Below are 26,134 nucleotides of genomic sequence, written 5' to 3' on the forward strand. Positions count from 1 at the left end.
ACGTACTGCGTAAAAGATTTGAAATCTTCAAAAATGGAGATTTTACATGTTTCTGTTGTATTCTTCGAAATATTCTTAACTTCATTTTCCGAGGGTACCGATTGCGATTTGTATTGTCAAGATGGACCAGCTATCAGATCGACAGACTGCTATTCTGTTGACGGATGTGACTTTGCCTTTCGAGATATTTCCTTTTCATATAAATTTGATTTATATATGTATACACTTCGATTAAAGTTGAACGTCACTGAGATGTCCTACACCGAAAATATATCTGATGCTACATTTGTGCACAATGGGATGCTCAGATCGGATATGAAATACACAATTAATCGCTATATCTTTCAAGTTAAATATTCACACGGAGATTATCCGTTGTATTTTTATGATTTTGGTTATACAATTCTAAACCTCCAACCAGAAGATGCTGGAACCTACCATGTGTCATTGCTCCGTGACTACAATAACAGACTTCTCGTTCGACATACTTACCGCCTGTTCGTCATTTATCATCCTCCTTCACCTCTCTTCTGTGAAATGAAAAATCTTACTTTATTTCAGAATAATGTCTATCACTTTGAACTGACATGTTCAATTCCAGACGCCTATCCCGTCATTAATTTGGACGTTAGTGACCCAAATGAATGTAACTTTGAGAAACATTATTCCCGTAATGGTAAAGTTAAAATGTTGAATATATACATTACCTCATGCGGAGACAATGCAACGGTTGTATGTGTTGCTACTCGGGGACAGTTGGATTTCATGCCCATAACAAGTTACTATGGTAGTTGTGCTTGGGAAGTTCCAAAGACATATCCAGGTAAGACATAATGTTATATGATATCTACTACTGTTGTGTAGGTGACCATCTAAAATAGAAAATGCTCGCTGCAAAGTCAATAAATATATATTTAAAGTTAATGTTCAATATTTTGGAGGATTACTCCAGGTACTGTCATTGAGTTCAAAATTGCATTTACTCCATCTTTAACCTTCATCGAGAGGATGTTTGTACTACTTTTTAAGAAAAAGTCGCCAAGGAATGGACCTAGGCACCAGTGACGGAGAAACAGGGGGGTTGGGGGGGTTTAACCCCCTAGTTTTTGCCAGTAATGTTCTGTTATAGCCTATGTTATGTGCTCCAAATGGCGTAATAAATCAAATTATTAAATTTGAAATTGTTAAAGTCATTTCAATCTTTTACCTGGTAGGCCACATCAACAATTAACGACCGAAAACCGAGTTAGAATTGACCCACACATTATTTCTGGCCTCTTTCCCCCACCTTGCGCATTGGAACTTGTAGCTCATAGCGCTAACTTCACCCCACAACAGACATACACAAAATAACGTTTTGTTGCTGTTGAATAGCTTTGGAACTGTATACACTTGCCAACTTCAACGAGGTGAAGGAAGGAAAAGAAAAAGAAGAAAGAGAGAAAAGGAGAAAAGGATGGAGTAGGAAATACGGCAAGAAAACGGGAAGAGAAAGAGGAACAGTGACAAAATTATTCGAATTTGTAAAGCAAACAGCAGATATCACATCATATCATTGAGCATGAAAATGGCGTTCCACGATAAACAGCCTCCAAACCATGGGCGCAGATCCTGGTGAGGACAGCGGGACGCGTCCCCACCAACTTTTTCAGTAGTGGGGACATGATATACCGTGTCCCCACCAATTTGTCCTGACCAATAGCTGCATTTCAAGTTCCCCTGTATTGAACTTTGGCGCAGTTTGATCCAGCATTGTGCAAATGACATGCAACAGTTCTCATTTTATTGTATTTTATCCACAGTTGTTAAATATAGGACGGAAATCGCATTTGCGGCAGTCTATATTTGTTTTCTGGGAGAGGACCCCACACCCATCGTATATACAAAAGTCTACTTGGATTATTCGTCCCCTGATTTTCTTTCTGCAGACGCCCATGTATTTCGCCAAACTAAATTTCTAAGCCATGAGATCTAAAACTTAAGGAGGTTTAGGCGCATCATTAGGTCTGGGAAGTGTTATTTCCGGAGATCTGGGAGGTATATTTGCCCAAAAAAATCGTGCGCTACGCGCGAACCCATGGTCGCGCTCCGCCTAGATAGTGTCATAGAACAGACACGCGTCCCCACCATTATCCAAGACTGATCTGCGCCCATGCTCAAAACTGTCGATGTGTGTAGTGTTCGGTTTCGGAAATATCTGGTATATTTTTATTTCCTTCAACGAAATTTTTTAGTAGTCGTCTGAATTTTCGAAAATTCCCTAACCAACATTCTTCATCGTACTTCATCATACTCGTGCAATTTTGACCCGTTTGTTAGGGTTTGAAGGAGGTTTTTCTATATCGGTTGTCCATAGATGATATTTTGTGCAACATTATGGGTATGTTTTGAAGTGAATTTATTCACAAGAATTGTGAATTTTCAAGTTCTGAACAGTGGGGCTGACGGATATTGTGGGCCGCGATGAAGAATCACCTACAAAAGCAATAATCCACAGGATATGTGATGAAGTCGAACATGATGTGTGACTGGTGACGAAGTTATAGATGAAAAAAAAGTATTTGGAAAAAACTTGGTTCTCAGGCAAAAGTGTACATATGGTTGGTCAGTTTCAAGCCCGAGAAGTGTCATTTCCGGTGATCTGGGGGTACCAAAACCACAAATTTGCTTGTACGCTGCGCGCCAACCAATGGTGGCGCTCCGCTTAGATAGTAATACGCGTGCCCCCACCCCCCCCCCCCGGGTTAGAAAATCCTGCATACGCCACTGGTTAAATGCAGCTTTTCAAGGCCTGTGCAGTGCCATTTACTGCAATCTGGGAGGCAATATTTGCCAAAAAATTCTTGTGCACTTCGCGCCAACTTATGGTGGCGCTGCACTTAGATAGTGAGCCAGCAGTTATGACTTTTTATTTCATCAATGGCCAGCAACCCCCCCCCCCCCACTTCTGACAAGAAATCTCCGCCACTGCTGGGCACCAAAACCAAACTACCGAACGACTGATCCGCACTCAACCACAGTCCCCTTGCATCGGGAATGTGACTGTATGATCATTGTTAGGTGTGTATCACCATTCCACTCTACACATGATATTAGCCAAAAGGCCGAGAAGCGATGTTTGTACTCATCATCTATCATTGACTGATGATAACTCCCGTATACTTTTTAATCTCATCACATCTATGATCAAATCTTTATAGTCTACCAGCCTCTTACACTTCTTGTTTGTCAAGGCTTCTCCTCATCTCCATCCGCATCCTACCACGTCGCCCTATCTTGTTCAATAACAGACGGGCTTCTACCGATAAATTTGGAAATAATCAAACCCGAGGGCTGTGATTATCAGAAACATTACACAGATAATAACGGAACAAAAGGGCTTTCAGTGTACGTTACTTATTGTGATAAGAACTCAACCCTTGGATGCATTGCTACTCAGGAACCGTTGGAGTCCCTCTCTACTAGATCTACTAAGATCTAGTTAAAACAGGATCGTCAAATAAAGAAGAGTGGTTTAATTAATGTAATGTCTCAAAACGAAATAAAAGTCGTGTATTTAATCTAAGTAATCAAGCGTAGCTTACACATATTAATTTTATTCATCCTAACTAGGCATCTAATGTTTAAAATTATTTTGAAATGACTTAGACAGAGACAACCATTATTTGTCCATGTTCTCAAACAGAAATAACCCCCTTTAGTTTAATTTTGCTTAAGACGAGAATCACCTCTATCTATATACTAGTTTTGGTCAGTTTAAAATATTCAATACATCAGTAAAACGCTAGTTGACAAGAGCAAAAGGATATTTTTTAACGGTCATTTTCCCTATATGTTTGTTGAGTAGAAATCATTTGACAAGATTGTTTACGTATCAAATACCGAAAACCTGTTAACGAGTGTTTGCTAACTCCCATCTAACTTACGAAAGCTACCTTATTCGAGTGAGAACTTTATCTCATTTTTTACTCGAACACACTTATTTATGATGGTATACGGACCTTTTATATGCTGACTGCAACAATGTATACATTTGTAAAATGTGTCACTGGTTCAAGTACAATATAGATAATAAAACAACGGACACGTTAATCCTCAAAGAACAATTAAAATATATCTGTATTGCTATATAGATTTCTATCAACACAAAACAAAGAGAGAACTATTCAGCACGCTACGATTAAACCAGAGTCCGAGGAATCATGTCTTCGAAGTAATAGTTCGAGACAATTCTTATCAATAATCAATATCTTATGAAAAGAATGAAACATATCCATTTGCCAATACATTCGAAACATTTCCGTTTAAAGACGCGTAAATTAAAACCATTGTATACGAGAATTATCAAACGAATACGCATGCGTGAATAAATTTTAAATCAGACAAAGGGTTCGCATATTTTACTGCTGTAACATCATTAGTGTAATATTAACTAACAAATATCTGACACTATAGCTCCTGTTTACATGTGTAGTTTTGTTGTCTCTTTACCTTATTTTCTTCATACTAATTGCGACACGTTTTAAGCAATGTAAAACTTGTACAGAAACAAAACAATTAGGCAACTCTTTTCATATTAAGGAAAGACATGTTGTTCGTCAAATTTTCGTTAAAGAAAAATACAATTATAAGTAGGCATTTTTTCTAATAACTAGTGTGTCACGAAAGTAAGTTAAATGCTAAAACCATCAATGAATATAATAACTACATCCATATTTTTTTAATGACCCTATAAAGTCAAGCAAACTCTAAAGAAGGCTTTCAAACTGTAGTTTGGCGATAGACGGATTGATTTGTAAGCATCTATACAATTTAATTCACTGAAAGGTTACAAGAATCCTTTTAAATATCATTCGTGAGAAAATTTAATTCGAACATCTTGAAACTTATTATGTTTTCAATTATGAAAGGGATTCATTTCACTTCTGTGTTTTCTACATACAAGATATCAAGTTGAATAACCCAAAGTTGTTTTGATTCGTGTATGAAATCACTTCATTGATTGATTGTAGAATCCTACAAGGTCAAGCATTGTCCAAGAACAAAACAAAGCACACTATGATGTTATACTTTTATTAATCGGATAAATGATTTTACAGCTGTTAAAGATAACCATAGATTTATTCTTTGTAGGGATTCTTTTCAACACATTCCAGCCAGCAAAACAACATTCAAAAGTAGGTGTTTTACGTAACAAGATAAGCCCAGAAATGAAAGATGTTGTATTCATGTGAAAATTAAACCTATTTATGTAAAGCCCGCTTCTCAAGTTGAAGTACGAGCTCATGGGATTTCAAACAGTCGCTGTTTACTTTGTAGCTGTGTTTTTATTAGTTAATAACGGTATGGTAAAGGATCCGTCAGTTTCTGAGGTGGAATGAATGTTATTCGGGGTCACCCTACGTAAACATGTTAATGTGCTCTCTTCATTAGCGTATTAGTCTGTAATAAAATAGGGAGTTGGAGGGTCCGTGCGCATACTCCTAAGATTTGAGATTTATGCCTCTTCTAGAGAAATTGATTATACATGGATAGAGGTCCACAGTGGCGCAACAAAAGTGTGCTGCATATATCTTTAAGCCCTCATGGACTCCCCACTTGGCCGACCGGTCAGTTCACCCTTGCAGATAGCACATCACCTACATGAGCTAGGGTTTTCAGAAAAGAGGGTAAGAGAGACGACAAGAAAAACAAAATAAAGATCTGAAATGACACGTCAAAGCTTGTGTAGCGTGTCCGTTACTCCAATAAACGACATTACAAAACATTTACGACATACGATCTATCATTCGTTATTAACGTTCAAACTCTTCATTTTCATTTTCATTTTCTTCCTTTCAACAGACATCGTCGGTTGTAGCTTTCGTTGCAGTTATGGACCGGATATAACCAAGTCAACATATTGCTATGTTGTTGCAGGATGTGACTTTTCCTTTCCTGATGTCCCCATCTATGAAAATTACAACAGTTCCCTCAGTCTCAGCATGAACTATAGCGATGATACTAGGAGCGATTCATCTTCTCGATGGGTCTATAAATACAATGGAAAATTCTGGTATCGGGACAGTCACACGGTGGATCGTTATAACTTTGAAGTCATACGAAAACATTTTCAAGAAGACAAAACTCCCGATGATGAATTAGGAAAGGTTGCTGCTGGTCTTTTGTTTACCATCAAAGACGTGAGAGCAGGGGATGCTGGCTCATATCATGTGACTTTGATTGGAGAAACCACTGAAGACGCCCTTGTGCAATACAACTACCGTCTGTCTACTATTTACAAACCCTCCACACCTCTCCTCTGTGAAATGCAAGACTTATCTTCAGACTCCAGTATTTACAATGTTTCCATTATTTGCACAGTCTCAGATGCTTACCCTTCAGTGGTTTTAGATATGATAGAACCGAAGGGCTGCTCGTACTACAAATCTTATTCACGGACTGACGATATCAAGAAGCTTACAGTTTATATTTCTACATGTGACGAGAATTCTACTGTTGGCTGCACTGCGACTCAAGGAGGGTTAGATTTCATGTCTACGATACCATATTCAAAAAGTTGTTCCTTTGATATTCCGAAAGATGATCCCGGTAAGTCAAAGGATGCCATATCTTGTCCCCAAGACTGATAGAATAAAATATGCATTTGATACATCCTTAACCCTTGAAATATTATCAATATATTATAGCGTTTCTTCATGTATCGTTTTGCTATTAGTGATACTTAAGTGATGAAACAGAGCCATTGGGATTTAATGTTAGTGTTGTGTTCTGAGCAAAGAAATGGATTTCTAATCAACTATCACATTAATTGGATTATTGCATTTTACCGCTTGAATCATTCGTGAATAGTTCTTCTATTGTAATATACTTACCTTTGCATGTTTTTTTTTTTTTTTTTTGCATGAACGCTCATAATCATGTCATATTCGATAAGTTTATTCAGATTAATAAGTTGCTATTTATAAATCAATAAAATCAATCAACCAACTAACCAATCAACCAACCAAACAAGTAGTTAATCCAATGAAACATTATTTAACACCATGCAACCATGAGTTCAATACATGAGCGGTTACTTCGAACACGTTCAACATTTAAGCTGTTGAATTTATTCGAATTGTTCAACACAGTATATAGAAATATATATATATATATATATATATATATACACTGTATATAAAAATGTTCCAATTACCAATTAAGGGAGACGGATTGTTATATTTACGAGTTGACAGCTGTGATGTATCAGTATGCACAAGTGACAGTGTGTGCTTTTTACGTGACCCGCCTTGCGGGTTCCAAAACGTCACGGCCAAACGGCACTACCCAACCATCCCATTCTGACAAACGAAACTCAAGTCAAGCAAGCCAAAAGAGTAAATACGCCCACCGACCTGCAGAGTGACAGGGTGTAATTGGAAACGATTTAGCCCTTTTGCGCATTAAACATTGCCCCCCCCCCCTCCCACACACACACCTGAACCATCCCAAACCCCCACACCAAACTACACGAACGGCTCTAGAAAGGGGGTCTGAACAAGCGGTGAAAATCGGCCCTTATTTGGATCACTTTTCACTGCTGCGAGAATCAGCTCCCACGGATCGACCCTCTCACGGAGCACTATTTTGCATCGGTCCTGCCAAACATGTTTTTTTAATTGTAAACGATACAAATAATAGAATACGCAAAACACCTACAAGACAATGTCCCTCTATGGGCTTATGAGTGGGGTGCTGGGCTGTATGATTCGTTTGGTTCGTCTTCATTCTGTGGCACTGTCATCCTTCTGTCACCTCGTCAGGCGCGTGTGCCACTAGGGTGGAGACGGACACGAAGGCCGATTGGTTTGCATTCTTTTCAAGTATCCACATGGTAAAATCTGCCTTTGTAATGTGTCTTCATTGTAATGTGTATGCTCCCAGTCGGTCTTTTGCTAGACGAGATTTTTTTGACAAGCTGCCTTCCTTTGTTCCTGGTAGTGCACCATGTGTCATGGTCGGAGATTTTAACTGCGTCCCAGAACTGGTTCGGCTACGATGCACCTTTAAATGTCACCTGGAACGAGAGGGATGATGTACTTGAGAGCAGGCTTGGAACCTTTGGCACCCATCTTGTGGTACTCGGGCGCCGTGTATCCAATCCCCCGTTTCGTCCTGGTGTAACTGGAGAGGGTGATTTTTTTCATTTATTTGGTTGGGTGGTACAGAGCTTGTCAATAGGGTGGTAATGTACCAAAATCTCGAGAATGAAGTGTTGGGGCTCATTCATCTGCAAAGTAACTTGACTTTTTTGTTGTTAAGCAATTGTTTGTAGCGGTAACAGACGCAGGGTTGCCTTGTTCATGTATTATACGGTTTGGGGCGGCTTGCACTTGCGTCGATGGGCACCGAGCCTGTTAAGTAACATAGCACCGCATAGTAGTAGCAGAGTGGTGCCTGTCATTCGTTCCACTCTTAGGTGTTGCCGCCTGTTGACGTGTCACGACCAGCCCTCGTTCTCAGTTCCTTACGGAATAGGTCCTTTAAAGCAATAATTGTACAGGGTCGTCATTCTACCGAGGTACGGTGTTCGGTGCATTCAAGGCTGAATAGTTGCAGGCTCCGCGATCTTGCTTGGAGAATTGCACACGGTGCCTTGGTGACCAATTGGAAAAGATATCATTGGCGTTTGGGCGATGGGCTGTGCCCGAGGACTGGCTGTGACAGCTTAGAGAGTACTGCGCGTGTTTTTTGGGGCATTGTTCCTTTATGTTAAGGTTGTGGGAATGGTTTCAGCACTTGACCGACCATGTAACGGGAGACCGTTCATGGTCGGTAGGACGTGGGGTTGTATTGGTGGGATAGACCGTCCAGTTTGCTCTGTTGGTATTTTGTTTCGTTGCGGGATGGTCGTCCGTTTGTGGCAATTTGAATGTTCAGGTGGGGGTGGTGGGGGTTGTTTGTCTCCGCCGGTCGGTGGGTGTGTTTTTTTGTGTTTTTGCTTGCTTGCTTGCTTGAGTTGTGAGTTTGGTTTCTGAGAGGGTTTGGTTTTATCAGTGCCGTTTGGGTTCCCGCGGGGCGGGTCACGTAAAAGCTCAATCTCCTGCCTCACCTCCAGTACAACATAAATGAGGGTAACCAATATAGAGCGCTCTTATATATGCATAGCTTTAAGCCCTTTGTACCATTCGACGCTCTTACCACGCACCGCGTCGCTACCGAAAAGCAAGTCGTACGTTTTGCGGGTCTAAAGGACCTGCAGCGCATCAACGGCTCTAGGAACCGGAACTGATTTAGTCTTTAACAAAGAGGAAACAAAACTGGTGTGACACTCTGCATATCGGCAAATATCATCCTTACAAGAGAGCCATCACGTCTCGAAGCATTGATGCTGGGTGTGACAAGGACACAAAGAAGAGAAATAAAATTAACTAATCAAGAAGAAAACGAAGTCTATGTAAATATTAACAGTACCTAGAACCACGTAACGTAATGCAACAATGTTAAACACAGCAAAGCTCAAACCTACGAAAAACTGTATTTCAGTGAAAAGCGAGACGAAGACACGTCCGCAATCCACGAAAACTAAATAATGTTAAACATACAGCTACGTATGGCATTGCAGCTAGGCTGCCTAAGTAACGTCCAGGAGATATGAATCAAACATTGCCGAATTCTGCGCCTTAACTAACTGCTGCCGTTATATACCAAATCTATTGGAACAGCAGGTCACTTTAGGTGTCTTGCAGTGACATTCTTTATATAGGAACTACTGTTTAACACCATATCAAAAGCATTCATTCGTCAAAATCGCCGTACGGTCGTGTGTTATAATGCCAGCCTATATGTGCGATTAAATGTACGTTCGTAGGTTGTGTATTGTAATGCAGTACACAGTATTTCAACAACATAGTACCGTCGCCCTGGTGAATTTCACAGAATATTGCTTTCTAGTTTAGATAGATAGATAGATAGATAGATAGATAGATAGATAGATAGATAGATAGATAGATAGATAGATAGATAGATAGATAGATAGATAGATAGATAGATAGATAGATAGATAGATAGATAGATAGATAGATAGATAGATAGATAGATAGATAGATAGATAGATAGATAGATAGATAGATAGATAGATAGATAGATAGATAGATAGATAGATAGATAGATAGATAGATAGATAGATAGATAGATAGATAGATAGATAGATAGATAGATAGATAGATAGATAGATAGATAGATAGATAGATAGATAGATAGATAGATAGATAGATAGATAGATAGATAGATAGATAGATAGATAGATAGATAGATAGATAGATAGATAGATAGATAGATAGATAGATAGATAGATAGATAGATAGATAGATAGATAGATAGATAGATAGATAGATAGATAGATAGATAGATAGATAGATAGATAGATAGATAGATAGATAGATAGATAGATAGATAGATAGATAGATAGATAGATAGATAGATAGATAGATAGATAGATAGATAGATAGATAGATAGATAGATAGATAGATAGATAGATAGATAGATAGATAGATAGATAGATAGATAGATAGATAGATAGATAGATAGATAGATAGATAGATAGATAGATAGATAGATAGATAGATAGATAGATAGATAGATAGATAGATAGATAGATAGATAGATAGATAGATAGATAGATAGATAGATAGATAGATAGATAGATAGATAGATAGATAGATAGATAGATAGATAGATAGATAGATAGATAGATAGATAGATAGATAGATAGATAGATAGATAGATAGATAGATAGATAGATAGATAGATAGATAGATAGATAGATAGATAGATAGATAGATAGATAGATAGATAGATAGATAGATAGATAGATAGATAGATAGATAGATAGATAGATAGATAGATAGATAGATAGATAGATAGATAGATAGATAGATAGATAGATAGATAGATAGATAGATAGATAGATATTTATTTCGTCCATAAGATATGGAAATTTGTCGCCCTGCAGCAAAACACATAAAAAATCAAAGTTTTAAAGTTACAATCAGAATACAGTAAAATATTAGTATAAACAAAACACAGAGAAGTTGAATGAAAAGGTAAGAATATCAACAGCAACAATATCCATACATGTGAAAAAAATATACACAAATATACATAAAGATGATAGAGAGATGATAGATTACTTTAACAATTCTACAACAATTTTAACACATATTAAAGTATTTCAGTGCTTATTTAAACAACCACAAAACGCAATACTATGAACTTGGTCACATGATCTTTGTTAAATACCAATGAGCTATACGATGGCTATCTGTTACCTGGTTTTTGTAGCAAAACCGTTTGCGTTTGACCGTTTGTAAGTAAAACAACAACATAACATTCGTGGGTTTGAGAATATTCTCCATTGAAAAATTATTTTATACTTTTTAATTTTCAAACCCTCAGTCCGACCAGAAAAACTTTGTGAGAGTTGATATATTTACCGTTGCTGGATAGGTAGCTATTTCAATTAACAGCAATTGGGAGCCCGAAGTAAAGCAATCGCTATAATAATCTTTATAATAGCTGGTGTTGGGTGGGGGATACCACAGAGTAACATGTGATGTGAGGTTCACCACTTGATATATGTGACTGTGTGTGGGAGTGGAGTAAAGTTTTTTTTAAGACGCATCGGGGTTTTTATCTCAACGGATTATATAAGTTGCAATGCATCAATTGTTCATTTTAAGTTGTCGACGTCCATGATGGAGCAGTTTTGCCTGGAGATATGTGATTTATAAGAAGGATACCCCCATCAGTATCAATATCACCATGTGAGCCCTTTCCCAAGTAAATAGGTCAGCGGAGTGTATACGCAAGTTAAGTTAATTGGATGATACTTATATACTAACTGCAAAAAGAGAAGAAATAAACAGTTTTCACGAACCCTTGAATTCAGGTTGTATTAAGAGCTCAGCAAACCTTCCCAATGTATCACATTTTAGAAAGTTAGTAAATATATTATAAATAAAAGTATTGTTATGAAGAAAATTTGTCATGTTGAAGTCACAAGTACATGCACCTATGTGAATGTAATCGGGATACTTAGTTTTGGTTGTTGATATTAACATATTTGATTATGCGTTACTCTTATTTCTGCAGACACGAACAACATAATGAAGTTGATGATGATCGTAATTACTGTAGTACTCGTCCTGTCTGTGATAATCATCGTATTTGTCTGCAGGTAAGCAACGTAATACATTACACATCGACAGAAATATAGTTCACCTTAAACTACCACTTATTGTCAATCATAATATTTAAAATAGGAATACATGGTTGATTGCTATTTTATGTAATTTTGCGTTATTTTTTACCAGAATAATTATGTAAATTATAAAGACAGATAGGTAGTTACGAATGAGTAACAACGAAACAAATCCCCTTTTGAACTTAGACCTTTTGCTAAGGAAGAAAATAGCGTAATTTCTTATAAACTTAATATATAAATCCATGCCTTGACCACTTCCTAATTTGATTAAATTGCGTTAAATATAAAATTTTCGGATGATTGGTCATCAACTGTACCTCGTCACATTTAATATATTTTAAATGTCGTATAAATATAATGCGATAAAAAAGATATCCGTGGTTAAAGCAGCTGTTTGAGTTAAATTTTATTAAATCATTAACGATGACATTAAATATGGTTGATTCTCTTGTGTTAGTAAAATTTTTAAGTTGTTTCAATGTTGGGCAGCTACTTCACCCACGTATACGTATACGTGTTACGTATGTATCCAATACATTGCCTGAATTATCGAAATTTGTCTTGATCTTCTGCAAACCGATACCCCATTTGGATGAGGTTGGGAGGGGGGCGTTAGATTATTCATGGCTCGTTTAAGTCCCAAACTTCCAACTGAAATGCAAAATTTCAGCGTCACTTTCCGTGAATAATGATGGAAACTTTCTATTGCGTGGCTTGGTCTCTCTGTTTATTTCATTTTCGTATAAATATTATAGTATATATATATAATATTTAAGTTGAACATCACCGATACATCACAGATAAGAAACACATCTGTCTGTTATTTGCCTACAATGGGATGTTCTTATCGATATGGATCGTAGATTCACGCTAGTTATTCCAAGTAGATACTCACACGGAGATTATCAATCGAACATTTTCAATCCTACTATGCGATGATGTTTGATGCGATTTGGAGAGGAAATTATCTGCCATTCGTTTCATGATTTTGTTTTAGTCCTAAGCCTGCAACTAGAAAAAACGGGACAACGTAATTAATTCTCTCTTATTTTGGCAACACTTCAAAAGGTAGTCAGCAATTTAATGATTTCTTTCAATTTGGAGATTTTACCTTTTTCTGTAGGGTCTTCTTCATATTAATGATCCTGCTAGCCAAATTTTCAGCATACTGATTTGACTTGTTGTCACTATAAGTTTAACTGAAAATCAACTATATGTTTGTTTGGCTGAAGATGTCACTCCGCCTTTCCAAACATTTCATTTTCATTAAAATATGAGACAGTACTTAGATTAGTGTTAAAATTCATAGGGATGACTCACACCGGATACATATCTGACCGAAATGTTGTGTACAATCGGTTGTTTTTTCGGACATGTATCTTAGATTCAAGGGTTATATACTCAGGGAAGAGGACTCACTCAATGATTACGATCAAGTTTTTGTGAATATTTTCAAACCTACACCTAACACAATGTGATTACAAAATGCAGTAAGAGATTTTTCAATATATATATATATATATATATATATATATATATATATATTGTTTCTCTCTGTTTATTCAATTTCAATGTCATGGATATATGACTTTATAGATATGTATTTAACATTTTAATATTATGTGGTACTTATATTTGAGACACCATATACATATCTGTCCGTACTTCTAATGGGTGCTCTTTCTGATATAGATCATGATTCAATAGTTACTTATTCCAAGTAGATACACGAACGGAGATTATTCTTTGTACTTGGTATTTTCATTCAAAACCTTTAACTGGAAAGCGATATTACAAACAAAGCCTGCAGGGACAGTTATTAACTCATAGCTTAAATGTGATTTAAGATGTTTTGAATCTTGTAGCGACTTTTACCTCTTTTCTCTGTTTCATTCTTCGTCATGTTCATGGTTTTCCTGCCTTTTAGTTTTATTGGCAAGATAAACCAGCTATCAGGTCAACCTCTTCTTATTCGATTGTAGGATATGACTTGGTTTCTCTGATATTTTTTTCACAAAAAAAAATTAAAGAGTTGAAGGTTACCGAGCTGTGTCAAACCGGAGACATATATGTCCGTAGTTACATTTAAAATGTGATACACTTTTCCATATGCATGGATACTGGAGCAAATCTTTATTTATTTTAAGCAGATAATCACACGGATATAATCAGTTGTACTGTCATGATTATGGTTTCTTCAATCCAAAACCTTCAACAGGAAACAGCACTGCAACGATCATTTGTTTGTGGTCTTGAAAGCCAAGCGTATAAAGGAGTCAAAGATATCTTCTAGGGATATGTCTTTACGGAGATTTGCCATCTTTCTGTTATTCCTCGAAATGTTCATAATAACACTCTCTTTTCTTGAGACAACTGATTGTATTTTGTAATGTCAAGATAGACCAACTAGCAGATCAACATATTAGTATTCGCTTGTTTTTCTACTGTGTGCCTTGGTCTTTCTACATATATTTCCTTCCATATAACTATTTGTAGTACTATATATAGAGTTGAACATCACCGATATATCACAGACAGGAAACATATCTGTTTGTACTTTGTTTGTACGCGGGATTGTTCTTTTTTATATGGATCGTAGATTTAAGTGTTAGTTATTCCATTTAAATTTAAATCAATCGAACATTCATGATTTGTTTCCAATCCTAAACAAACGTCTAACGCAAAACATGAACGTAGTTGATGATTCATATCTCTGAAATATTTTAATATGGATATTTTACCTTTTCTGGTTTCCTCTTCGTATGTTCCTGCTAGCAAAAGTTTCCGCATACTGATTGTGAGTTTTGTTGTTAATGGCCAAACTAAAAATCAGCAATTTATTGTTTGACTTTAGGATATCAGACTGGCTTTCCAAGTCATTTCTTTTCATAAAAAATATCACACCGTAGACAAATGCGGCCGTAAAGTTGTGTACAATCAAAGGTTTTTGGGGATATATATCATAAATTTAACTGTTATACACTCGATGTGAAATACTCATATTCAGAATATCTATTGTACTTTTCTGATTTGTCTTTAAGCCCAATTATGAAACTATTCATTTTGTTTTTCCCAAAAAGTACAAAGTAAAGGGAAGTCTTCCATCAAGCTTAAAAACTTAACAGTGTGGAAGACTCCCTGATGAAAGAAAAGGAAATATATATATATATATATATATATATATATATATATATATATATATATATATATATATATATATATATATATATATATATATATATTTATATATATATATATATATATATATATATATATATATATATAAACACCTATACATAAATATAAATATAAATTATATGTTCATTATATATATATATAATAATTACATACGGGTATATTTTGGTAGTAGTCAGTAACAAGCTATTATTTCCTTACATAACCACTTCTTAAAGGATGTGACTGACTTTTCATATTGAGATTATAGTGGGCATGATTAGCATGCCTCGTGTTATGATTATGTACATCTCTGTTACTGGTCTTGTAGTTAAATAATGTAAGCTTAACTTTAATGAGATTGTGCAATTTTAGTAAGTTGAGTTTCTTAAATAGGGGACTGGTTTTTCACGTGGGGCTGAGTGTGTTATGTGGCGAATGGCTGCCATTTGGAGTATTATAAGATTGTTAAGGTTGGTGTTGTATGTACCAGACCAAATAATGGAACAATAAGTAAGATTCGGGACAATCAGGGTCTGGTATAGTGTTCTGAGTATGTTTTCCGATAGATAATATTTCAACTTAGATAATATGCCAACATTCCGGCGTGCAATTATACTGCAAATAGTTGAAATATGGTTGCGCCAGCTCAGTTTACAATCAATATTTACACCTAAAAACTTAGCAGTAGGAACTTTCTTAATTATTATCCCGTCCATCTATATATCTTTATTCCAAATTAGTGTATTACGAGTATTCAAGACAATGTAATTACTTTTTTGTACATTTAGTGTTAAGTTATTGGCTGAAAACCAATTACAAAATTTATTTAATTCTATTGACACGTTTGAAAATACTGTGATTATGTCGTCGCTGTCGAAGAAAATACTGGTGTCATCAGCAAAGAGAATGAATTTGGCTAATTTGGGGACATGACAAATATCGTAAATATATAGAATCAATAACAAAAACCTAAGACTGAACCCTGTGGAACGCCGCAAAGAATTTGAGCAAAATCGGATTTGGAGTTTTTATACAAGGTATACTGATATCTGTTCAAACTATAGCTTTCAGGCCTGTTGAGAGCTATATGAGAACTAAAAAAAGGAAAAACGAGACATACTTCACTCTGTTATTAACACACCATGAAAGCACCGGAGACATATATCTGTCAGTACGTTTGTGTAGAATTAGATACTTTTTCGATATTGATCATGGATCGTGAATTAATTCGTTATTCCAAATGAAACTCTGGAAGCCAAGATAACTTTTGTACTTCATGCAAGTAGAAAACGACACAACAAATTTCAATCCCTGTTATGAACCACCCGATATACATAGAGAACTAGTTACTACTGTAAATCTTAAAAATTTGTACAACAGTAAAAACTGGATCGTGCTATAAATCGGTAGCATGTGATATTAGGATTACAGTAAGAACTGAGGATATGTGTAATTCCAACAAATTCAGTACAAATACCTTCAGTTCTTACTGTAAACTTTATAACACATGCTCCCGAGTTATCAAATTAGTCATCACGATCCAGTTTTTACAGCGGTACAAAACATTTGATATACAGTAGTTACTGTAATCTCTGTGTGAATCGGATGTATAAACGCAAGCATGAATGGAGTTGATGATTCATCGAACTGAAATATTTTGCAAAGGATATTTTACCTTTTCTGTCTTCCTCTTCAGTTGAACTTTAGTGAACTGAGCTTATACAATGAAGAGATTTTAAATGCTTCTGTTTTATTCTGATTGTACTCTTATTGTCAAGCACGACCAACTATCAGATCAACACTTTTTACTTTGATTGTAGGTATATGATTTTTGCTTTCAATATAAATACTATATAGTACTATATATTATAATTAAACGTCAGCGAGATGTCCGACACCGGAGACATATCTGTCCGTACTTTTGTGTACAATTGGGGTTTCTTTCTGATGTAGAGCACTGATATCAACATTTAATTATGCCAAGTAGAGCAACACAAGTTGTAGTTGCAGGATTTGGGTATTTTGATCCTGCTTTTTTAACCGGGCCATTGTAATTTAAGCCTGCTGGAACGTCGTTAACACTATTTATAGAACTGGAATCTGGAAAATGTAGTGATTTTACATTTTCTGTTTCATTCTTCGTAATGTTCCTGCTAGCGTCATTTTCCGAAGGGATCTGATTGTTATATTTTTGTAAAGATGGATCAAATAGCAGGTCAAACTGTTCTTATTCAAAATTGTATGATGTGACATTGCCTTCTCTCATAATTCATATTCATTTAAATATCATTAAGATGTACTTATAGATTTGAGTGGAATGTCACCGAGCTGTGTCACACCGTAGCCATATGTCCGTACTTTGTGTACGATGGGATATTCTCTCAGATATGGATCCTGGATTCAATCGTTATTTGTTACATGTAGATACTCACAGTCCTAAACCTTCTACAGGAACGCGACACTGCAACATTAATCTGCGGTAGTTAACATACAGCGTATAAAGGCTGTTTCAGATTTTTTAATCTGGAATCATTCAAATTGGGTCTTCGCGTCTTCCTGCTTCATTTCTCGAAATGTTCCTTATTAATTATGTTCCCGAGGGCACTGAATGGACTTGTTGTCCAACTATGAGATGAAAATATTGTTTTCGGTTGTAGGATGTGACTTTATCTTTCCTAGATTTCCTTTTTCCTATGAACATTATGTACCACACGGGAGACATATGTGCCCGTACTTTTCCTTACTGATCGTTCTTATTCCAAGTACTGTGCTCATACGGAGCTTAGGTATTGTGTTTAAAGGACTTGGTTTTTGTAATCCTACATTTTAACTGGACCGCGATATAGCAGCAAAATCAGCTTCGTCAGCCGAAAGAAAGTTTAATGAACTGAAATCTTGCAAAAATAGTGATTTTACATTTTCTATGTTATTCTTCGTGAGTTTCCTGCTCATGTCATTTGCCAAAGGGAAATGATTGTGATTTTTACTATCTAGCTGGATCATCTATCAGATGAAATTGTTGGGATTCGATGTAATTTATAAGATGTGATTTGCCTTCTCTTTTCATATCGTATAGATGTACTTAGATTAGATTGGGGCGTCAACGAGTTTTCCCTTACCGGACACATATCTGTCATACTTTAGTGTACGATGGGCTGCTCTTTCCGATATGTGTACTGGAATTCAATCGTTATGTATTCCAAGTAGTTACTCACATGAAGATTTAAATCAATCGTAATTTCATGATTTTGGTATTTACATCTTAAATTACAAATTTCTTGTTAACAAAATCACTTTTGATATACTTTTATTAGAGATGGAAGTCACCGACATGCCCCAAACCGGAGGCACAAACAGTACTAAAAACTGAAATTATACAATGAAGAGATTTTAAATGTTTCTGTTTTATTCTGATTGTACTCTTATTGTCAAGCACGACCAACTATCAGATCAACACTTTGTACTTTGGTTGTAGGTATATGATTTTTGCTTTCAATATAAATACTATATAGTACTATATATTATAATTAAACGTCAGCGAGATGCACGACACCGGAGACATATCTGTCCGTACTTTTGTGTACAATTGGGGTTTCTTTCTGATGTAGAGCACTGATATCAACATTTAATTATGCGAAGTAGAGCAACACAAATTGTATTTGCAGGATTTGGGTATTTTGATCCTGCTTTTTTAACCGGGCCATTGTAATTTAAGCCTGCTGGAACGTCGTTAACACTATTTATAGAACTGGAATCTGGAAAATGTAGTGATTTTACATTTTCTGTTTCATTCTTCGTAATATTCCTGCTAGCGTCATTTTCCGAAGGGATCTGATTGTTATATTTTTGTAAAGATGGATCAAATATCAAGTCAAACTGTTCTTATTCAAAATTGTATGATGTGACATTGCCTTCTCTGATAATTCATATTCATTTAAATATCATTAAGATGTACTTAGATTTGAGTGGAATGTCACCGAGCTGTGTCACACCGTAGCCATATGTCCGTACTTTGTGTACGATGGGATATTCTCTCAGATCAGGACCCTTGATTCAATCGTTATTTGTTACATGTAGATACTCACAGTCCTAAACCTTCTACAGGAACGCGACACTGCAACATTAATCTGCGGTAGTTAACATACAGCGTATTAAGGCTGTTTCAGATTTTTTTAATCTGGAATCATTCAATATAGGGTCTTCGCGTCTTCCTGCTTCATTTCTCGAAATGTTCCTTATTAATTCTGTTCCCGAGGGCACTGAATGGACTTGTTGTCCAACTATGAGATGAAAATATTGTTTTCGGTTGTAGGATGTGACTTTATCTTTCCTAGATTTCCTTTTTCCTATGAACATTATGTACCACACCGGAGACATATCTGCCCGTACTTTTCCTTACGGATCGTTCTTATTCCAAGTACTGTGCTCATACGGAGCTTAGGTATTGTGTTTAAAGGACTTGGATTTTGTAATCCTACATTTTAACTGGACCGCGATATAGCAGCAAAATCAGCTTCGTCAGCCGAAAGAAAGTTTAATGAACTGAAATCTTGCAAAAATTGTGATTTTACATTTTCTATTTTATTCTTCGTAAGTTTCCTGCTCATGTCATTTTCCAAAGGGAAATGATTGTGATTTTTACTATCTAGCTGGATCATCTATCAGATGAAATTGTTGGGATTCGATGTAATTTATAAGATGTGATTTGCCTTCTCTTTTCATATCGTATAGATGTACTTAGATTAGATTGGAGCGTCAACGAGCATTCCCTTACCGGACACATACCTGTCATACTTTAGTGTACGATGGGCTGCTCTTTCCGATATGTATCCTGGAATTCAATCGTTATGTATTTCAAGTAGTTACTCACATGAAGATTTAAATCAATCGTAATTTCATGATTTTGGTATTTCCATCTTAAATTACAAATTCCTTGTTAACATAAACACTTTTGATATACTTTTATTAGAGATGAACGTCACCGACATGCCCCAAACCGGAGGCACAAACAGTACTAAAAACTGAGATTATACAATTAACAGATTTTAAATGTTTCTGTTTTATTCTGATTGTACTCTTATTGTCAAGCACGACCAACTATCAGATCAACACTTTGTACTTTGGTTGTAGGTATGATTTTCTCTCTCCATATAAATACTATATAGTACTATAGATTATAATTAAACGTCAGCGAGATGTCCGACACCGGAGACATATCTGTCCGTACTTTTGTGTACAATTGGGGTTTCTTTCTGATGTAGAGCACGGATATCAATATTTAATTATGCGAAGTAGAGCAACACAAATTGTATTTACAGGATTTGGGTATTTTGATCCTGCTTTTTTTAACCGGGCCATTGTAAATTAAGCCTGCTGGAACGTCGTTAACACTATTTATAGAACTGTAATCTGGAAAATGTAGTGATTTTACATTTCCTGTTTCATTCTTCGTAATATTCCTGCTAGCGTCATTTTCCGAAGGTATCTGATTGTTATATTTTTGTAAAGATGGATCAAATGTCAGGTCAAACTGTTCTCATTCAAAATTGTATGATGTGACATTACCTTCTCTGATAATTCATATTCATTTAAATATCATATAGATGTACTTAGATTTGAGTGGAATGTCACCGAGCTGTGTCACACCGTAGTCATATGTCCGTACTTTGTGTATGATGGGATACTCTCTCAGATATGGATCCTGGATTCAATCGTTATTTATTACATGTAGATACTCACAGTCCTAAACCTTCTACAGGAACGCGACACTGCAATATTAATCTGCGGTAGTTAACATACAGCGTATAAAGGCTGTTTCAGCTTTTTTAATCTGGAATCATTCAATATAGGGTCTTCGCGTCTTCCTGCTTCATTTCTCGAAATGTTCCTTATTAATTCTGTTCCCGAGGGCACTGAATGGACTTGTTGTCCAACTATGAGATGAAAATATTGTTTTCGGTTGTGGGATGTGACTTTATCTTTCCTAGATTTCCTTTTTCCTATGAACATTATGTACCACACCGGAGACATATCTGCCCGTACTTTTCCCTACGGATCGTTCTTATTCCAAGTACTGTGCTCATACGGAGCTTAGGTATTGTGTTTAAAGGACTTGGTTTTTCAATCCTACAATTTAACTGGAACGCGATATAGCGGCAAAATCAACTGGAACGTCGTAAACTAGAGCCGAAAAAAAGTTTAATGAACTGATCTCTTGCAAAAATAGTGATTTTACATTTTCTATTGATGTCTTTTCCCGAGAGAGTATTGATTGGAAATGTTATTGTCAACTATCAGATCAAAACGATTTTTCGGTTGTTGGATGTGGCTTGGCTATTCAGATAAATGCTCATATAAATACTATATAAATGTACTTAAAAACAGCTTATAGAAAGTTTATATCATGGATATTATGAAGGTCAATATTTAATAACAGTCTTCGTGAAGGAAAAGTCCTATAATGGAAAGTCTGCTTTATTGTTGCGGGATCTACTTGGGTCCACTATTATACAAAGTGAATAGTAAACCATTTCGATTGGTTCATGATATTGAGTACATATGGACGTTTATCAACAGTCATTTTGAATCAAAGGTACATCAAATGAGGCAATACGATTTCTAAGACATACATTGTAAAGTAATGTAAAGTAATCGTGTCTTGCCTTACAACATTGACATATTTTAGGTATTTTTAAGGTTGACTGTTATTCAAGCTGAAACGTTAACTCAAGATAGGTATACGTATACAAAATTAACTCGTGTATGTATGGATCTCGTAAGGACCTCCATCGGCCCAGACAGCTACGCATAGGTTGAAAGTGAGTAACAGGCGTCAATAAAGGTCCGAATAATGTTCACATACTGATTATGATTGAACCATGGGTGTATCTATCTGATGAAACACAGGTTCACAAGGAACAGTGTCATTTATAACCGACTTTCGATTTGCCTAATGAAATACATATTAACAAAAGTTCATGCGATCTACTTCACTAAATTGTTAACATAAGAGTTGTTCTATTACCTTGAATACCCTAGAGAACCAAAACACAGAAAAGATTTATCATTCATTAGCGGAGGGGAAAGTAAAAAACTTGGTTAAGTGTGAATAGTCTATTGTTCCTGAAGAAGTGAACGTAGTTATGACACCTTAAGTAGCTTTGGCCTATTATTCAAAACAACTGTTCGTGACAACATATGAAGTATTCCAAGCATTCAGTGTAAACATTACCTTAAGTAGAAGTAATTTAATTGTGCTTTTAAGTAGTATCAGTTTCCATTCTATAACAAAAAACAAGGTAATAAATGTTAGCCATCAACTGGGATTTATTATCACACAGAATAATGGGAATATTTAGGTGTAAGTGAAAGTGATTTTAAGAAATGTCAATAAATGAAAGAACATTCTTTGAAAGACTAATAGTAAGCTCGAACTCGGTGAAGATGTCACATATAAACCGAGTACGTATTCGTGTATAATCAGTTCACTCTATGATTCTACTATGTATACTTGTTTGTTATATATAAATGCCAAGTGATGGAGAAAATTTAAACAATTTATAAGTTTGTAATCTTGGACAGAAAGAAAGAAATTTGTCAATTACAGTATTTTAATGAAAAGGCAACAGATATTGTTTACTTATGATATATTTTTCTTCTAATTCTCCCGTCTCTTCGTATATTTATAGTATTAAACAAGTACCAAAGACGATCATTGAATAAACTGCTTATTAAACTCTAAATGGTCACAAATAATCAAGAAAAACACGCAGTGTAATAATGTATTTACTACTGGAAACTTAACTATACACAAGTTATTGTTCGGACGTTTTCAATGTCATTCGGGAGAAAATTTAATTTTTGTCTTTTGTCTTTATAAACAAGGTAAATTTCCCCCAAACTATTTTGATCAGTAAATGGAACGAATTCCTTGATTAATCCTATAGTTGAATCTTGCAGAGTCAAAAAATAATCAATAAGAACAGAAAAAGAGTCAAGTGCATTTATAATATTTTATAATTTGCAATAACAGACTTGGTATCGTCTACTTAGCCTTTAAGATAAGAGATTTTCAATTAGAAATATTTCCGTGGATCTTTGCACAGAATTAGGCCATCAGCTGAAGGTCGAAATTTGCTTGTTTCGTTCCAGCAACTGCGGGACTAAACTTTCTCTACAGCATTGAACACATAAAGTAACGAAGATTAAAGATCCAAAAGTTCTCTATGTATCATGTGATATGAATTGTCCAATGAGCCATGAGCTCTGAGTGCACTCAACAAACATGGCGGCCCCCGCGGGAGCTAGTCAGTCTCCACCACACAAAATATACAGTGATTAATGCACATTGATTCTGTAAAATTTGAAGCAGTCAAGGCACTGACGAATATACGATGGAATAAAGTTACTTCCTGCGCTAAAGAGTGGCTTAATCTCAGCGTCAGAGACAATGAAATCGCCGAACAAATCCAATACATGGGGTTACTCGATGGCCTTCTACGATCAAGCGTGTGTTCAACATCATATGATGGGGTTCCACGATACGTGTTAAAGGCGGTTCATTGATAGCAAACGCATCATTACTGCAAGAAAACGGACAGTACCAGAGGAGACCCCATATGATTTGAAACGAAGAAGCGACGGAAAAGATCGAGGCAACCAAGCAGAAGCTCTGGGGGCCAGTTTCACAAAGCACTAAGTCGCGTACAAGACTTAGTCCACACTTCACCAAGTAGCTTAACGGGACTTAGTCTACGACTAGACTTAGGGACTGTTCTTAGTGTATTTCTAGTCATGCGATCGAATTGGCGCCAATTTTAACCTGCTAAGTCTGCAAATATTACACTTTACACGAACGATATCAAATACAAAAATGGCCGCACTTCAAATGATCTTAGGCTAAAGAGTTGCTGCTGGACTACGCAGAGAACGAATTTTCTGGGACCGAAATTCTCCTCTCAACAACTTCAATGATGAAGACATGCACGAGCAATATCGTTTCACGAGAAGAGGGTTGATGAGGTTGATTGACTTGCTCTCTGCGGGATTGAATCATCCAACCAAGAGAAGTCATGCAATTGACGGACGCTTACAGATCTGCATCGCTTTACGCTTTTATGCGACCGGAACTGTACACACTGGTCACGGGGATCATCACGGAGTGACTAAGGCGAGTGCGTGTCGGATAGTTCGGAGAGTCAGCTCTCATCTGATCATGATAAAGGGCGACGTTATTGCGTTCCCCACCACGCCACAATAAGTCTTGGCAACACAACGGGGTTTCAGCGATGTTGCGGGATTCCCTCGCATTGTGAGTACAGTGGAATGTATTCACGTTCTCCTGAAGGGTTCGCGGCTTGGGGAGGATGCCTAACTTTTATGTAAACCGAAAGCGCGTTAAGTCCATCAACGTGCAGCTCATGTGTAACAGTCATTACATAATTATTAATGTTGTTGCCCGATAGCCGGGCTCTGCGTATGACAGTAGAATCTTGCAACATATAAGCATTGGGCAGGAGTTTGAGGCCGGCAACAAACAAGGTATCCTGATTGGAGACAGTGGATACCCACTGAAGCCTTGGCTGATGACCCCCATCGCAGAACCGCAATCACCCGCCGAAATCTCATATAACAGGTATGAAGGCTATGTCACGAAGGAGGTTAATTTGGGGACGAGTTTTTTCTTCCTGATAAGCGGGCGGGTCATCATTTATGGCCGGGGAGTGGGGTGTGACGAAGTTGTAACCATATTAATAGTGAATTTATATTCTAAAGGGAGCAACTGGGGCACTTTTCATTCTCGAAAGAGGCACTTTTTACATTTTTCGAAAAGGTGGGGGCAGATATGTCCCGTTACCCTACCTCCCCCTCCCCCCCCCCCCCCACCTCCAGTTCCAACACCCCTGGATATCATTTACCATTAAATATTTAGTGACCAAAAATATAACAGTTTGAGGTCGTCTGAATCCTGTTTAGATTTTTTTACCAATAGAAATTCTCCATTCATCTCAAATCACAGAGCTCATCCCAGAACTAGGGTATTCATCGAACAGGTCAATTGACAGCTCAAAATGAAGTTCCCGTGTATCATGGTTGGATTGCATATTGGACCCAAGCAAGCGTGCCGAACGATTGTTGCATGTGATGTCCTCCAATTTGGCTAAAGATATGCAGGAACCAGACAATGAGATAAGCCAGCACCTTCCAGATGATCCACAGGCAGAGATCTACCCAAGGGCAGCTCGAGCGGCTGGATTAGCAATAAGGGCCCAGATTGCTCAGGAAATTCACAGCAGGCTGTAAACTGCCTTTTACAGTTTCTGTGTTAAAGAACTGGCAATTTCGAATTCCAAAAACATGATTACAATAAGATTTAACCGAATTTCATCTAACAAAAGCTGTGTTTATTTACCTTTATCAACTCAGTCAATATGATAAATATTAGGAAATTTAGAGAAACTAATGTAACACATCCTTTAAGAACCAGCATGTGCTTGTAATGTAACCTCAACATGCAGTTGATCAAGGGAAGAGGGGTTCAACTTCTGCAATGAGTCGACAACTTTTGCGTGGATATAAGTACAAGTATACCAAAATGAATACAAACACAATAGTTTCCTAGTAACCCTCGGGGTAAATACTATATAGTGACCATAAAGTAGAAGATGGATCAAAAGTAAGAAAACGCATAACTTAAATAATCAGTAACA

The 26,134-nt window shown here is 36.5% G+C and overlaps 1 protein-coding gene across 1 annotated transcript; it reads left to right on the top strand.

Annotated features, from left to right (window-relative positions):
* Positions 1-26,134, top strand: LOC139976348 (uncharacterized). Its single transcript, XM_071985040.1, has 4 exons — positions 1-823; positions 5,845-6,591; positions 12,137-12,221; positions 25,444-26,134. The coding sequence occupies exons 1-4, from the start codon at positions 34-36 to the stop codon at positions 25,484-25,486; spliced, it is 1,665 nt and encodes a 554-aa protein (XP_071841141.1). The 5' UTR covers positions 1-33; the 3' UTR covers positions 25,487-26,134.

The sequence above is a fragment of the Apostichopus japonicus genome, chromosome 11, assembly GCF_037975245.1.
Source record: "Apostichopus japonicus isolate 1M-3 chromosome 11, ASM3797524v1, whole genome shotgun sequence".
NCBI classification, from domain to species: domain Eukaryota; kingdom Metazoa; phylum Echinodermata; class Holothuroidea; order Aspidochirotida; family Stichopodidae; genus Apostichopus; species Apostichopus japonicus.

Coding starts and splice junctions, on each gene's coding strand:
- LOC139976348 (XM_071985040.1), top strand. CDS start 34: ATGGAGATTTTACATGTTTCTGTTGTATTCTTCGAAATATTCTTAACT. Junction 824..5,844: donor AGTTCCAAAGACATATCCAG/GTAAGACATAAT, acceptor TCCTTTCAACAG/ACATCGTCGGTTGTAGCTTT. Junction 6,592..12,136: donor TATTCCGAAAGATGATCCCG/GTAAGTCAAAGG, acceptor TTATTTCTGCAG/ACACGAACAACATAATGAAG.